Consider the following 16184-nt stretch of genomic DNA (forward strand, 5'->3'; position numbering starts at 1 on the left):
TTAGTGATAACGATTGCTTAAATAGTTGTTTACGAATTGTGTAAAACTTATTTGAAAATTCTAGACACAATGAGTAAATCTGAATTGTCTCCTCTACTGTATCGTTATGGCAGAATTGTTAAACATAACGATACAGTAGAGGAGACATGAAAACAACGTAACAAAAAATGTTGTTTATTTTATTCTCTCTCTACATATCATGACTACCATTTTGCACAATAAATAACCTACCTTATAGATTTATTAAAATGTGTAAAAATTTACATGATTTATCATTAATTTATGCTATTAATGTGATCATATAATATTTACACATTTTCTAAAAAAATTATTATTTTCTTATTTTTTGATTTTTGTTCATTTTTATGCTGATTAAAAGATTTTATTATCTTATAATGTTTATTAATTTATGGAAGAAATTTTACGGTTTAGATACAGATAGGGGTGTCAATTGGGCTGGCCTATCCCAGTCCGGCTCGAAACCCGTAAAGCCCGCATATGTTTGAGTCCAGCCCGATCCGAAATATTTCCGAGCCTATATTTCAAAGCCCAAGTCTAATTCTAACAGGGCTACAAGGTTTTTCAGGCTTTTTGTACAGATTAATAATTCAAACTTAGTCTTAAAAAGCAGTGCTTAAAAATGCACTGTAAAACAAGTCAATCAAAATTTTAATAACTCATCTGTATTCAATGCAACCAACTTAATTAAAAAAAAAAAGTTTAAAACTAAATAAAATTTTAGACTTTAACCAAATAAAACAATATATAATTCATATAAAATATCATAGATAAATTTTAAAAAATATTAAGGAAGGTTATTAAGTAAATATGAAAACTAAAATTAAAGTTTTAAACTTTATTTACAATAAATCATTAATCAAATATTACAGTCAAATAAAAATGTTAACAAAAAATACAAATATATTTATTAAAGGGTTTTTTGGGCTGGTCCGAGCCCGGTCGGGCTAAGTCCGGAAAACCCTATAACTCAAACAGGCTGAGCCTCAAAAACCCATTTTTTTTCTCGACATATATATTTAATTCTGACCCTGTATTTAATTCAGCCTGCGGGCTTTACAGAAGTGGATTTAGACTCACAGCTTAGTTTACCATTTTACAGAAGTGGATACGAACTCAATATCAAATTAAGCGATCAGTGCACTACTGCCTATTCAGACCAAAATCTTCGGTAATTTTAGGGGAAACACTCATTTGGTTACTACTAAGAAGAAAACCACTCAACAATAGGCTCAAAAACATGTTCCAAGCAATACGGCAAGATGATCAATTAAGTAATGCCCAATATTATTACCTAAAATATTAAAGACACGCATCACTCAAGGCTACTCTAAACTCGTGAAAAGTAATTTTGCAAGATCGAAAGAATAAGCATCTCTTATGTATAAATTGTGTATTCATAACATTGTAATAACAAATGCAATTTGCAAGTCGACTTAAAAAATGTCTTACATTACCATACTCTTGTATTTTCAACAACTTTAAGCAACTTCAGCAAACCCAAAACGTCAGGGGATAGGAAACACATCCCCCAAGATGAAGCACGTCAAACGTAAGCGACATGCATTGCCTCAGATTTTATCAAATAATGAGACAATAAAATCTTCTGTTTTCTTTTTTTTCTGGACAAAAATAAAATCTTCTTTATGTCCTCCAAAATAAATAAACAAGAGTATTCATGAAGACACAATATTTTGTCTTGGAGACTTGTAGAGTCTTTTGGTAGCTAAAATGGCTTGTAAACCATTAGAGACGTTTTAAACTATTAACAATCTCATGCATTGCAAAACAATTCGTGGCTTTTCACAAGATGTTCCTAATTATTCTAATGCATTAGTTAAGATTTAGATTTTAATGAAGCAATTTTGGGTATCTCAATTTAGTGAAAACTAAAACCACCAAATCTTCTGATCTAAACTTGACGTCTCTCTGTATCATAATGTCCAATAAGTTGGAATTGTAAGTAAGAAACAAAATATGAGAATAAATACAGAATAACATTACACGTACCATACCAAAGGACAATGGGGGTGAGGAAATGTGAGTTTGAGATTGCTAATCATTTTTATAATTCCTGCAAATCAACACAAAATATTTAAATATGATATAAATACCGAACATGGCATATAAACACAAACCCAAAAGAAAAGAGAAAAACGATTCTAAATGCTAGAAGAAGAAAACCTCTTTGCTTTCACTGAGCCATAAAAATGACCATATCTGCCCTATCCTTTATTTCTGTTCATAACCAACAAAGACCTGATTTGTATAAGTTGTATTTTGTTTTCTAAATGGACAGAAAAAAGGGGTGCTTAAATAGTAATAACAAATTTGTTTCGTGCAAGGACACAATCACAGTTATCACACCTTTCTTTACTAAATTCACAAGGAAGTTATTTTGTTTATATTATCATAAATTAGATTTATTAACTTGGCTTTGAGTATTTCTCTTCTTGTTGACACAACAACAAAAAGGAAAATAAATTATATATCAAAAAAGAAAAGAAAAATGCAGCTTTATATATCTAATTGTTAGTATGTTGGAAAAAGATAGTTACAGTTTTGAATTGAAAGAGAGGAGACTCATCTGCTGCAGGAGATGTATTTGCAAATGGGAGATTCATCCTTCTCTTTCCGCTAACCTAAATACCCAATAACCACACACCTGATTGAGTTTCCTTGATAAACCATGTCCCTCTTAGTTCAGCGATCCACGGCACCTGGTCACAAATTCGATACATACTTAAACAAAGGTAATAACACTTCCAAACTTCAATATACATGTGGAGAAAAGAGAACAGCATTAAAGAGAGTCAAAACTACAGAAAATAAATATGAAACTGATGCAACTTACTTTTGCGCTCCACAGTTACAGGGGATTTTGTCGTCCTCCAATGGGAACTTGTAGTTGTAACTTATTTCTTCACCGGTGTCTATATGCCGCTTAGCATAAATGAATATCTTTTTCTTACCCTCTACACTAATAATCTTGGTGTAACAGTTCGGCTGCAGAAGCACAATGTGTTCCATAAGACCCCAAATCCATAAAACAAACTAGTAAATGATCCAATACTATGCATACAATTACCTCACATGAATGGTTTATAAACCTTGCTATGCCACCACGCTTTGTAGCATCAACCTAGACTCATGGTAAGCAACAAGTGTATCAGAACAGTCGTTCATTAAAAAATGAAACATAAACAAGTCAAGATTTAAATGTATTGCACAGGTGACTAACCACATAGCCATCGTCAAGCCTGAAAAGATAACTGCTTCCGATTCCCATCTTTTCGTATTGACGTTCACGTATCTCAGATATCTGTGACATTGGCACATTGAACCAAACTCACTACCAAATTTAAACAGTCTGTCCTTCATCGAAGACGCTAAGATACTGTCCAGAACTACTACCACTTATGAAACAAATAATCAAACAAGTAATACTTACAGAAGAACGTATCAACTCTCCAACATATTCGATCACAAAGTCCTCAGCTTCAATTGGTTCAAGTGCAACAAGACCCCAATCATGAATCTTGCTTTGTTGAAACCGTAAACGCTTTTTCCTAGCCTGTCACCAATATGACAAAAAAAAAAGGATTAACTCACTACAGGTACGTTTATTTTGTTTAAAGAGAAAATTATTTTTTATTTTAATCACCTTCAACTGAGAAATTTTCAAGACATCAGCCCCATCTGCAGCAGCTAAAAGATTACGCATTTTTGCCCTATTAGTTCTTGCAGAAAGAACGTTCTGAGTCAATTTACTTTTGGAACCAAAATGTTGTATATGTACGCAAGAACTTCCCCTAACACGGGCTCTCTCTTCAGCACTAGCCTTTAATGACCATGCATGCCAATTCCAACCATTAATAGATGTGCGCGCACATCCATCAGACTTCGGAACTGACAGTAACACCTTTGTTTTGCTTTGTTTCGAACTCAATTTTTCCAGTGGTTTTAATGCAATAGGCTTAGGCCTGCCATCATCCAATGACAAATTCTTCATGGGAGAACGCTCTGTTGTATGTTTTGTTAGCATCAATTTCTTCGAACCTCCTACACAAACCAACCGAACACATGTAGTTTGAGGTAAATAATTTATAATAAAAACAATACAACCCCATGGAAGGTAAGAACTGAAAGTTTGTAGGAAATAATTACCTTTTTGCAGCTTATCTGATGTATTGCAGGGAAGCTTCTCTTCAGCATTCTCAGAATCCTTGGAAGAGAGAGATGACCTCCGGCATGGAGGTACATGGGGGACTTTTTCACCCATCATGTGCTTTCTTTTTAGAATTGAGGATTGCGATGCTTCACGAAAAAATACTGAACTATTAATATCTGGGGCCCATGCATTCAGGTAAGTATGAAACACTAATAAAGTACAACGCTAGACACTTACACTTACGAGCTTTCTGTGATACGCTGTACACAGACTTTTCCACAAACTTTTTTCCTTCCGCGAGTCTTTCAGGATTACCAGTAGGGATTGATATATCCTCAACGTGCTTCGCAGCATCTCCTGGAGATAAAATTTAGTAAAGAAATTGCGGGAGGCATTCTCAAAACCTGGGAATTAAAACAACGGGTTCTTACTTTTCCGTCTTTTGCTGAGGTGGTGAGAGGAAACCTTATCACTGGCTGCAAAACCAAGGCTTCCTGTATCACCTTCCTTCCCAGAAATCTCGGTAAAATCTCTGACTGCTCCATTGCTAGATTTTGCACCTTCGACTCTGATATCTGACATATTCTTTCTCTTTAACTTCGATATATGAGCTGCTTTTCAGAATGATGACATCAGTAGGCTGGGGTTGCATGGTAAAGAAGCTCAAGAACTTGAATGTGTAGGAAACAAACAAATAAAGGAGTCTTTTACCTTTTTGCACTTTCTGAGGAGACTTCTTTGAAAGAGTTTCCTCGTGATTTTTGCCGTCAACAGTTTCCTTAGATTCCTCCTCAGCAGACATTGAAATCTCCCCACAGGATTTTGCAGAATTTTTACTTTCTCTTAACTCTTTTGTTTTATTCCTCGATATCCCTGATAGAATATATACCAGAAAGAACATGAAAAGAAAGAGAGATAAACCCTGATCTCAACAAAGAATCAAACCTATTAAGAACAAAGAAATCTTACTTCTAAGTCTCGTTATAAGGAGTTCGTCATCAAATTCATCTGCCATTTCAAGATCTTGGCTTTTATCACAGATCACGTTACTAAAAGCATCTTTACCAGCCTTTTCTTTACTAAACTTTGTAACATCCTTAATACCTGCATAATGACAAAAAGAACAATATATAAGGTAATTCCGTAAAAGTTCTATAATTCAGATGAAAAAGGCTGAAAATTACATACAATGATCCCGCCGGTCCGTATCTCTCATCTTAGATTGACTTGGTTTCCGAACTGACAAATCTATAGTGGGTGTATCAACCTTAAGGGCTTCTTTCATGGAATGAGAATCTGACAGTTTCCTAGATCGTTTAACCAAACTTTTGTCAGACGATCTGACACATGGTTTCCTTGGCTTTTCTGCTGCCTGCTTTGATATATTAGCATGTACTAGGTTTTTGTTCCGAGTAACAGTTTTGAGCTTCTTCAGTGCCAATGTTTCTGTACGAGAAAGTTGATGGCTTCCTTTCCGTGAAGCAAGGAATTCGTTAAGATAAAACTTCATGAACATTGATTTCCAATCTCTCGTAACATCATTGTGCAACTTCTGTCTACATAGAGCTGTTGCAACATATTCTTCAATCTCAGGAATGGTTTCCTTGGACCTTACAGGCCGAAACTTACAGAACAGAGATGGCATATTAATGTTGCTTTCACATCCAGGTGGTGGTGGCTCATAAATATCCAGAGTATCAAGTTCATCATTAACAGGACTGCCCGATGTCTCCAATGTTGTAAGAAAGATATTAGCAATACTATCTTCAGATGTGATCTTCTCAAAGGATTCTCCCTCTTGCAATAGTCTCTGAGAATCACTGAAATCATAGGAAGAGTGCAACCTAGCAGGAACCACATTCAAACCATTCTTTTTACCACCAGACCCTTCCAGATTATTCTGGGAACGGAAGGAACCTTGAAGAGATGACACGTTTTCCTGCAGCAATTTGCAACAATTTCAATTCAGCACCCACTTGCTATCATGTCAGAAACAAGATAGAACGAGAAAGAAAAGATTTTCCCTTGTAAAACTTCAAAAATCTACACACTGAGATTTTGTCTACTTACCTCATTCATTTTGCCATCATCGTGTACAGTACTAGCAGCATTATTTGCTTCATTTCCAATGAGAACGCCAGTATAATCAGTCAGGTGAGTTTTAAGAGAAAGAAAGAGTTCACTTTCAACATGTTCTGAGATGCTTGCTATGATGCTTTCCATTCCATCACTATCTAATAAGGTTACTTTTCTAGTTGACACTCCACGAACACTGGCAGCAGAGTTAGCTATGTCAAGTTCATTTAAGCAAGCAGTTTTGCCGGAAGAGGAATCCATCCTACGAGTACACTGCAAAACATTAAAAATGACACTCATTTCATTAGAGAGTAATTAAAGAAAATGACTCTTATTTAATAGAAGTCGTAGAAAAATTGAAGCAAGCTCACACTCTCAATTGCTTCAGGTTTGTCTGAATAATTTGTCTGGGTACCCTTGAAATAATTAACAGTTGTAAGGACAGGAGACCGAAACCAAAGTTTGTTCTTTCTCCAAGACGCTGAATGAGTTGCCACAGTATCATAAAAGACAGCATTCCACATGATTTGCATGCAATGTTTGTGAAGCATCGTACATACAGCGGAGCAAGATGTCTGGTAGTTCTCAATGCTACCAACAGATTTAGTAAATTTGCGTGAGTCTGCCGATATACTATTATGACCCCACTCATTCAATATGTTCTTACAGCCTGTTGTTTCAGTGGTCGAGACAACACTTTTCTCCGCTTTAATAACTTGAGACTGCACAAACAAAACTTTACCATATTAGTGTATGATCTAATGATAGCCCCTGAAGTTTTATATTAGTACATATGTGCATGTGTACATAAATGCGCATATATAAAAAGTGTTACCAATATGGATTCAACATGGGAAGCAGAACTGGGTGGGTAAGATTTGAGATGCTCATCATTCTTCTTGGCCATAAGAAAGTCTGAAATTACACTGCTGATGATTTCATCGAGCAGAGCTCTTCTAGCTGTTTTCAGAATTCTAGTCTGAAGCTGAACAGAGAGTTCTTCAGAAACTTCGGATATGATGCTCACACCAGACACTGACTCATCACAATTGGTACTACTACATGTCATCCTCCATACACCAATTAATGATGCTAATGTGATTGGTCTAAACTTATTTTCACCATCACGTATCTGCAAATCAAAATTGACGCATGCATGAGAAGAAGGGGAGGAGAAAACATATGTTAATCAAGTATTCAAAAATAGTAAGTAAAGAGCTTCACAACTCAATAGAAGGGGTAGAAAATTTCCGAAATAAGCAGAAAAATAACACAAGTTTCCCCCATAAGAGAATGGATGAGAAAAACAAAGCTAGACACAAGGCTACAAAGAGGCATCAGGATAAAAATCATTGTAGCTGCACCAAATTTAAGTAATCACAATCTTTTAAAGTCTATTGTAATACAGCTTACCAGGGCTGCATCTGAAACATATCCATGCTGCTGCCAATTATAGAGCTCCAATATAGAATGTGGTCCATGATTTCTACCCTGATCATCCACCAGAAACCAGCAAGCATGTTCGTTTCCCTGACAGAAAACCAAACAATCAAAGAAAATTCTTATGTGAACTCGAGCCATCATATCTGATTAAGTAGTGAACTGAGTTTTCACCGTTGAAAGGAAGTTACCAATGAGAGGAATGAAGCTAACATATTTGATTCCTCCTCGGTTAATGTTAGCTGATCTGAGACAGAACCAGGAGAACTGCTCTGTGGAGGCAAAGTCTGATGGGAGATCAAATGAGCAGCAGAAGTTGCATGCTCTGTTTGAGTCTTATCTTGATGATTTGTGGCATCACTATTAGAAAGGGGAACTGAATTAACAGGTGGGGATACATTTATCATTCCATTTTGTAGATATGCAAAGCCAGTGGCGACATGATCTGGAAACTGCTTGAAGTACTTAAGTGGTACAGAAATTGCAGTATAACCATTGACAATTGGATATACAAGAAGATCCTCAGGTAAGAAACCACTGGATAGCCCATCATATAGCTGATGTTGCGTATAAGGGCCACACATCTGGCCTTGCTGATTACCATACATCCAACCGCTCGCATACATGGTATATCCTGGAAGACTCTTGTCTAGACTTGAAGCTGTGCCACCACTACCAGAAGCCTCTTGACCCTCACGGCAGTCTCCATTGGACCTACAGCTCGTCTCCAAGGCTGAATCCAGACCACACAGTTTATCAAAATCGCAACAAGTGGAAGATACAGTAGCCAAATCACCACAGCTGAAAAGCAAAAGTACACTTTTTTTGAGATTGACCATCCAAGTAAGCAAATTCACAACTACGAAAAAAAAAACAATAAGTGGCACCTGTCACAAGAGTAATCTTGGGCTAATTCCCTTGCAGAGATTGAAACATCGTCACTGTAGACTCCCACACACATTGAACCAAAAGGATTTGGTTCAAAAGCAGAGACTTTCTTCCTTCTACGAGGATAAGAACTACCATGGCTAGGAAAAGAGGACTCAACCGCAACCATGGAACACCAAAGATATCTTCTCTACACGAAAACAAAATAAAATCAGAAGATCAATAAAAATACAAGCTTGATCCAGTGTCATCAAAATTGGAATCGTACCCAAAGAGACTATGAAAGACTACAAATTTATAAAGCAAATTTCTGAAATCTAAAAACCAGACTACAGGCAGAAACAAAACGATCGCAAAGGTTCTTAAAAAACACAACTTTGAATAATACCCAGAAGCTGCAACATTGAATCGAACGAAGAATCATCAAACCCGAGAAACAGTACGGTAGGAAAAAAGAGCCCACCAACCTTTAAATAGTTGTAGAAAAGTGAAGCAAGATCAAGGCAGCGATGATGAGACTGCCACCAAATTGAAGTGAATTTGATGAGAAGAGAAAAAAAAAAGCACGAAAGAAGACAGAGAATTTATCTCTATAATTTATCAACAAAAAAAAAAAAAAAAAAAGGAAATAAGAAAAGAATGACAATTAGGGTTCGTTGAAACAAGCTGGGATGATCTCTATAGTTTTTAATTTTTATATTTCATTACTAATTTATTTATATGACCACAAAAAAACTTATTTGACAATTGATGATTATTCTTTTTTTTTCTCTCAATTACCAATTTATTTTACAATAGATAATTATTATTTTTATTAATTACTAACTACTATTTTATTTTACTAATTACTAATTTATTTCTCAGTTTATTTTATTTACTATTGTTAATTCTTTTTTTTTTTGCAAATGCCCCTTATTCTTTTACCGGATGATTAAATTCTTGTGTGTAAAATTTTTACACAGAAAACTAATTTAAGAATGTGAGTATAAAAATTATGAGCATCAATATACTACAATTATTTAATTTTTGTTTTTTGTGGCGAACAAAATGTTAACTGGTCGGATTATTTTATGGATAAAAAAAATTAATTTAAGTGTCTAACGAATCATCTAATACAATAAAAACAAAATAATCCGTTTACAATTAATGGTGCCACATTTTCCGTTTATATTATAAAAAGCTGAGGCATTATTAAAAAGACAAATCATTCATATTTTCAATTTTTATATTTATATTTACTTTTAAAAATCAACATATTTATATTGTGTGTATTTAAAACGTTTTATCATGATTTTTTTTACTTACTAGGTTTTGAATGCACGCTACGCGTGGGTTTATTTGATATATTTTGATAAAAATTATATATGATTGATTACGGTAATAAAATATTATCTTATAAAAAAAATTAAAATTAGTACTAAGAAAAAAAATTAAATTTCAGATACATAATTTTTTAAAATATAAAAATCAGTTGTGTTATAAAATCAAATCTGATTAAAAAATTATATATTTAACTTGACGTCCAGGTGAGACAAATCAAACTAATGACCTCACATATCCTAAACTATTTCTTTGACCACCAGAAAAAACGAAACAATTTTATAATCATGAATTTAACTCGTTTTCATATTTAATTGATCGCTACCACCTATGTTTTCGTGTTTTTTATTCAATGTTTTCTTATTCTTCATATTATTTCTTGTCATTTTGATTGTCAAATTTTGTGTTAATTGTCATCGTAGCTTTTACCGTTTGGTTCTTCGTTATACACTTTTTCTTCTTCCTCCTCGTCAACTGCTTCACATTCTTCCACTGAAAAACCTTTTTTTAGACTACCATTACAACTTGTTAACCCATTAAACTCCAATAACAAAATCATTTTTTTTCTCATAAAATTTGTGAAATTCATGATTACCAGCATAGTCAACACATGCACCCAACTATTGATAATTTTATCCATATACTTATTTGGTTTTAGATCCACGCGTTTAGAAACTTCTCAAACCAAAATCCTTACTTGGTTTATAATATTTTAAAATATAATAAAATATACTAATATTTATTTATTTAATATGAATCATATCATATATAGAAATATGAGTACACTATAAGAACATATTAATTATAAATAAATAATATCAACTATATTATATCATCAAATAATATCAACCGTATCGTATTATCAAATAACCGTAACCGTATATAACAGTAACCGCTTGAACCGTAACCGTATTTACAATAAGAACATGTTAAACGGTTCTGGTTAAGGTTACAAAATTTTCTAACCATAACCGATGATTAATAAGCCTTAACCGTGACAACCATAACCCTGGTCATGCCTATGTATAGCTAATAAAACATGTGTGTTTGTCGTCCATCTTTCTTCTTTAAACCTCAAAATTTGACTCAAACATCAAATTAAGGTCTTGCAATGTCAATCCTTCTTCCTTAGACCCAAAAATAAAAAATTAATGAAAGAATATCAACTCATCTATAAAATCATACACAAAAAAATATGTTTTACAGCTCATAAGAAATAAAAAGCACAAATGTAGATAAATAAGATAATTTATGTTTTGCATCAATATTTATAATATCTTAAACTTTTAAAAGGTTTCGAAATATAAAATTTGAACCTTTTAAAAAATTTCAATATTTATAATATTTTAAACTTTTAAAATTTAAAACTTATAATATTTAAAAACTTTTAAAAGTTTCAATATTTATAATATTTAAACTTTTAAAAATTTTAAATATTATAATATTTTTTTGAAACTGTTTAAAGTTTTAATTTGATCAAATAATTAACCAGATCAAACCAAATAAAACTTTTAAACTTGGACGCCTGATAAATCAAGCTTTCCTGATTATTCGTTGTTGGAAGCATATTAATCTTATTTATACTGGTTCTGAACCATTGTCTAAAAAATTTCTAGCCGATGTGGGATATTGTGCTTAGTTTTTTTATTTCCATAAATTTAAAATTTTCCTTTTTGTAAAAACTTCTGTAAATATAAAAAATGTTAATGAATGACATGTCAAATCATGATAGGTTGTTTAAAATAATTCTTAATATAGAAAATTCTGGAAATTGTATAAAATATTAATAAATTATATGTCAAATTTCTATTGGTTGTTTAAAATCCTATGTGGACGGCCTTAGGAGCTTATAGCTTCTACTTTTTATTAGTATAGATGTATGGGGAAAAAGCTTAAAAATACCCTATCTATTTTTTTTTGGAAGTTTAATATCTGGTCTTTTTCGGTTGGAAGTTTAATACCTGGTATATTTTTTTATTGTTCAATAAAACATTGGTTTATATTTTTCTTTGTTGATTAGGATCCCGTGGTTAACAGCCGTTAAGGGTCGTGACAGAATCACTAACTATGGTTAAAAATTAATAGCATGTGGTTAATTAAACCCACTGAAAGACAATGTTGCCTTTAATTGTGTAAAAGCCTCGATCTCTAACCTAAACTGCAAAACCCCCAAATTGAAAACCCTAACTCAATTTTGTTCTTCCTCTTCTCTACCTCTTCTTCACTGGATCTCTTATGAATCTGGGGTTTTGATGAATCTGGGCGTTTGATTACATGCGAATTGTTGTCGTTTTGGAATTGGAGAGATGAGGTATGTAATCGAATCATTGTCGTTTTGTAATTGTCATGTTGTTGTCGTTTTGTTTCTGGGTTGGGGTTTTGTCTCTTATTACTATCGAAATCGATCATCTTGTTAGCATAGTTACATGGCTAATCACTTAATTTTTCATTGTGCAGTGCTTGCGAAAATCTGAAACTCAATATACACTTCAGAGGCGATGTCGAATAAGAGATTTTTACAGGAAGACTTAGCTTCAGCAAGACTTATCGAAGAAAACAAAGATGCTGGGATTATACAGCTGTGTAGTGAAGCTTGGATTGGTGGGGAAGTCGATGTATACATCCATCAAAGTATGTCTGAACCTCCACCATTTCCACTGTCTCAGACTGTTGAGCAGTGTGACGTTGAAGAGGATGCGTAGTCAGACGAAGATAAAGCTACTGAGGATGCTGAAGAACCAAGAGTACAAGATGAGGGAGATGATGTGATAGAGGAAGTAGGTAATGGTGATCCTCTTTTTAGTGCCTTTTATGAAGAGATTAATAGAGAATTAGAAGGTGAGGGTGAGGCTAATAACCAATCTGGAGAAGAAGCTTTGCGACAAGCAGAAGCAGAAGCATTTCGTGAAGCTGAAGAGAATGTTGCTCGTGAAGCCGAAGAGTATGAAGAACTTGAGAGACAATGCATGGATGCTAAGCGTCTTGAGCCTCTCATGGACACAGACGAAGAATGGGAAACGTTTGAACGCCATGAGAAAAAGATATCAAGAGCCAACTACGCCAAAGAAAAAGAACCTTACTTGTGGTTGAAGCAGACATTTCATAGTGGAGACGATTTCAAGGATCAGCTACTGAGGTATGTATTGAAGATGAATTATGATGTGAAGTTGTGTAAATGGGGTCAGACACAACTAGCGGCAGTATGCAGCCATAAGAATTGCCCTTGGAAGATTCATTGTTCTGTGGAGAAGTGCATAGGTAAATGGATGGTGAGAACATATGTTGATGGTCATAATCATGCTGTTAGTGGTAAAGCTAGAAAGTTGAAACAGGGCGTTATTGGAAGATTATTCAGAGATGAAGCAAGATGAAGGCCGGATTTGAGATGGACAGACATTAAAGATGAGATCTACATGAGGTACACGATTTATGTGTCTAAGTGGCTATGTCAGAAAGCAAGGAGGATTGCGTTTAATTTGGTGATGGAAACTCAGAGGCAACAGTTTGCAAAACTGTGGGATTATGAATGTGAGCTTCGGAGGTCTAATGAGGGCACCACCACTGAGATTGTCACCATTCCTCAAGCTAATGGCAAGCAACAGTTTGATAAATTCTATATTTGTTGTCGGCCTATTATTGGACTGGATGGAGCTTTTTTGAAATGGGAATTGAAGGGTGAGATTCTCGCGGCTGTTGGTAAGGATGCAGACAACATAATTTATCCTATTGCTTGGGGAATAGTTAGAGTGGAAGACAATGAATCATGGACTTGGTTCGTTGAGAAGTTGAAGAAGGATTTGCTTTTGGAGTTAGGGGATGGCCTTACTATTATGTCTGATAAGCAGAAGGGTTTGATCAATGTTGTTGGTGCGTTGCTTCCAAAAGCGGAACATAGGCATTGTGCTCGACACATATTTGCCAACTGGAGGAAGATACACGGTGATTATGCTCATGAAGGTTTCTTCTGGGCTATTGCATACAGTGGAACAGAAGGGGACTACATGTATAACATTGCAACTTTGAGAAAATATGATCCACTTGCTTGTGAGGATTTGCTGAAAACAGATCCCAAGACATGGTGCAGAGCCTTCTTCAGTTATCACTCTAGCTGTGAGGATGTTTGCAACAACCTTTCTGAGAGTTTCAACAGGACAATTAAAGATGCTAGGAAATTGCCGGTGATAAACATGCTCGAGGAAGTCAGAAGAATAGCAATGAAGCGTAATAGTAAGCTAGCTGCAAATACACAAAAATGTAAAGGTCGGTTTCCACCAAAGGTATTGCTAATACTAGAAGCAAATCGTAGATCTTCCAAGTTTTGTTCAGTCCTCAGAAGTGGTGAGCACAAAGACGAGGTCTTAGAGGGAAGTGGCCGTTTCTGTGTCAATCTCCTCCATAGAGAATGTGCTTGCAACTAGTGGAATCTCACAGGCATTTCCTGTCCGCATGCCTTTTATGTTATCAATGGACATAACCGCGATCCAGAAGAGTAAGTTTAACTCATTATTTCGGATCATTACTTCATTGTCTCATACATTATGAACTGATGGAATGTTTTATTTTGTAGCTATATTGATAGATGTTTACAAACAACTGTCTGGCAAGCTACTTACAAGGATAACATCGATCCTGTCAATGGGGAAAGATTATGGAGGAGAACAGGCAAAGGGCAAATTGAAGTGCCTGATAAGAGGAAAAAGCGAGGGCGTCCAAAAAAGTTTGATAGGATAAAAGAGCCATGTGAATCATCAAGTAATCCGACCAAGCTCACTCGTGAAGGCAAATCTGTGACCTGCAGCAATTGTAAACAAATAGGTCACAATAAGGGAACCTGCAAAAACCAAGCTGTGCAATTAGGACCTACACGCAAGAGACGAAGACCGAGGGAAAGTCTGGTAAGCAATTTGACCTTCTATTTTAAATATATGATATCAAATAGTAATTGCAAGTTTAACACATCAGATTTGTGATAGGATAATGATGATCCTTGGAGCATCGACAATGCACCAAAGAGGTGGCATAGAGCGCAAACCCAATCAACACCACCTATCGCTCAAAGCCAATCAACGCAACAACAACAAGTTCCACAACATTCAAGTGCTCCAGCTACCACTAGTGATCCAGGTAACATAACTACAAAAGGACGTGCTCGTGGACGGCCTCATGGTCGTAAAAATGGAGAAGGCAAGGATTGTGGCAAGGGACGTAGTAAAGGGTCCGATGAACCTCCTAGACCGCCTGCGCTTTTTATGTCTCCTTTGAATGATAAGGTGTTTGATGTTTGGCAACCTGACAAGAAGTAGAATATTATTTGTCTACCTTTTGTTGCTATCTAGGATCAATGTAGGATGTTAACTATGTTTTGGCCCCTTTCTTATGGTCAGATCCTTTTTTGTTTTTTGGGATGTTGGATCTTTGTAACAAAATGACTCTTTTGGATCAATGAAATTAGGATATTTTCATTTCAAACATACAATAGCAACTTATAACATAGGAGTTCATATTTCATAACACAATACACTTAAAAACAAAAGAAACTAAGCTAAATCTTTCCCATTACAAGGATCATGGCAATAACCACAATGAAACCTCCCCAAGACAAAAAGATAAACTGCCTAAGCATTTTTGCCCTCTCACTATCAGCCATCACTTCACTTTCAAGCTTCTTCTTCTCTTCTTCGTGTTTGTTCGCTAAATCCTGGGAGAGAGCAGTGGAACCAGTCACATTCATTGCCTTCAGAGATTCTCTCAGCCTCCAGTAAACTTACCTTCTGCCAACCGTATGGCTTTTCTTCATCTGCCCACTTTACAAAACCATGAACAACACACTTGACGAATTTTCTACCCGGATTCTCATTTGTCCAAGACTTTGCAAGCGTCGTAGCTTTACCACAATTGCAGCAAAGAGGACCCCAAATCCAACTCGAATTTGCATCAGACCCTGGACTTTGGCTCATCATTCTTACGATTAACCCAGGAAGAGAAGAGGAAGAAAAAATTGAGTTAGGTTTCTCTATTAAGGGGGTTCGAGATTTAGGGAAAAACAAGAGTGAAGGGCAACAATGTCTTGCAGTGGGTTCAATTAACCACGTGCTATTAATTTTTAACCATAGTTAGTGGTTTTGTCACAACCCTTAACGGATGTTAACCACGGGATCCTAATCAACCAAGAAAAATATAAACCAATGTTTTATTGAACAATAAAAAATATACCAGGTATTAAACTTCCAACCGAAAAAGTCCAGGTATTAAACTTCCAAAGAAAAAATAG

General features: G+C 35.1%; 1 protein-coding gene and 1 pseudogene across 41 annotated transcripts; one reads left to right on the plus strand and one right to left on the minus strand.

The window, feature by feature from the left end:
- Positions 1-1367: 1367 nt before the first annotated feature.
- LOC104725238 (histone-lysine N-methyltransferase ATXR7) lies at positions 1368-9307 on the minus strand. 41 transcript variants are annotated; one of them, XR_015571617.1, is made up of 22 exons: positions 8982-9266; positions 8593-8783; positions 7897-8506; positions 7679-7795; positions 7101-7397; positions 6637-6987; positions 6260-6538; positions 5378-6128; positions 5159-5293; positions 4901-5062; positions 4621-4800; positions 4427-4546; positions 4186-4335; positions 3683-4080; positions 3470-3592; positions 3260-3340; positions 3107-3160; positions 2873-3024; positions 2577-2738; positions 2203-2256; positions 2029-2092; positions 1368-1640 (listed from the first exon to the last, which is right to left on the minus strand). XR_015571617.1 is itself a non-coding variant. In XM_087473535.1 (19 exons), exons 5-19 carry the CDS (start codon positions 7332-7334, stop codon positions 2717-2719), a joined length of 3186 nt encoding a protein of 1061 aa, XP_087329661.1. In that variant the 5' UTR covers positions 7335-7397; positions 7679-7795; positions 7880-8506; positions 8593-8778; positions 9061-9307; the 3' UTR covers positions 2415-2716. The 41 variants fall into 41 exon arrangements, 14 of the variants coding, with proteins under 14 accessions (XP_087329661.1, XP_087329657.1, XP_019088590.2 ...); XR_015571615.1 differs by having other exon boundaries at positions 1368-1947; XR_015571629.1 differs by having other exon boundaries at positions 9061-9261.
- A 3104-nt stretch (positions 9308-12411) lies between these two features.
- Positions 12412-15216, plus strand: LOC147934946 (uncharacterized; annotated as a pseudogene).
- The last annotated feature ends 968 nt before the right edge of the window (positions 15217-16184 follow it).

The sequence above is a fragment of the Camelina sativa genome, chromosome 11, assembly GCF_030686135.1.
Source record: "Camelina sativa cultivar CO46 ecotype springtype chromosome 11, ASM3068613v1".
NCBI lineage: Eukaryota > Viridiplantae > Streptophyta > Magnoliopsida > Brassicales > Brassicaceae > Camelina > Camelina sativa.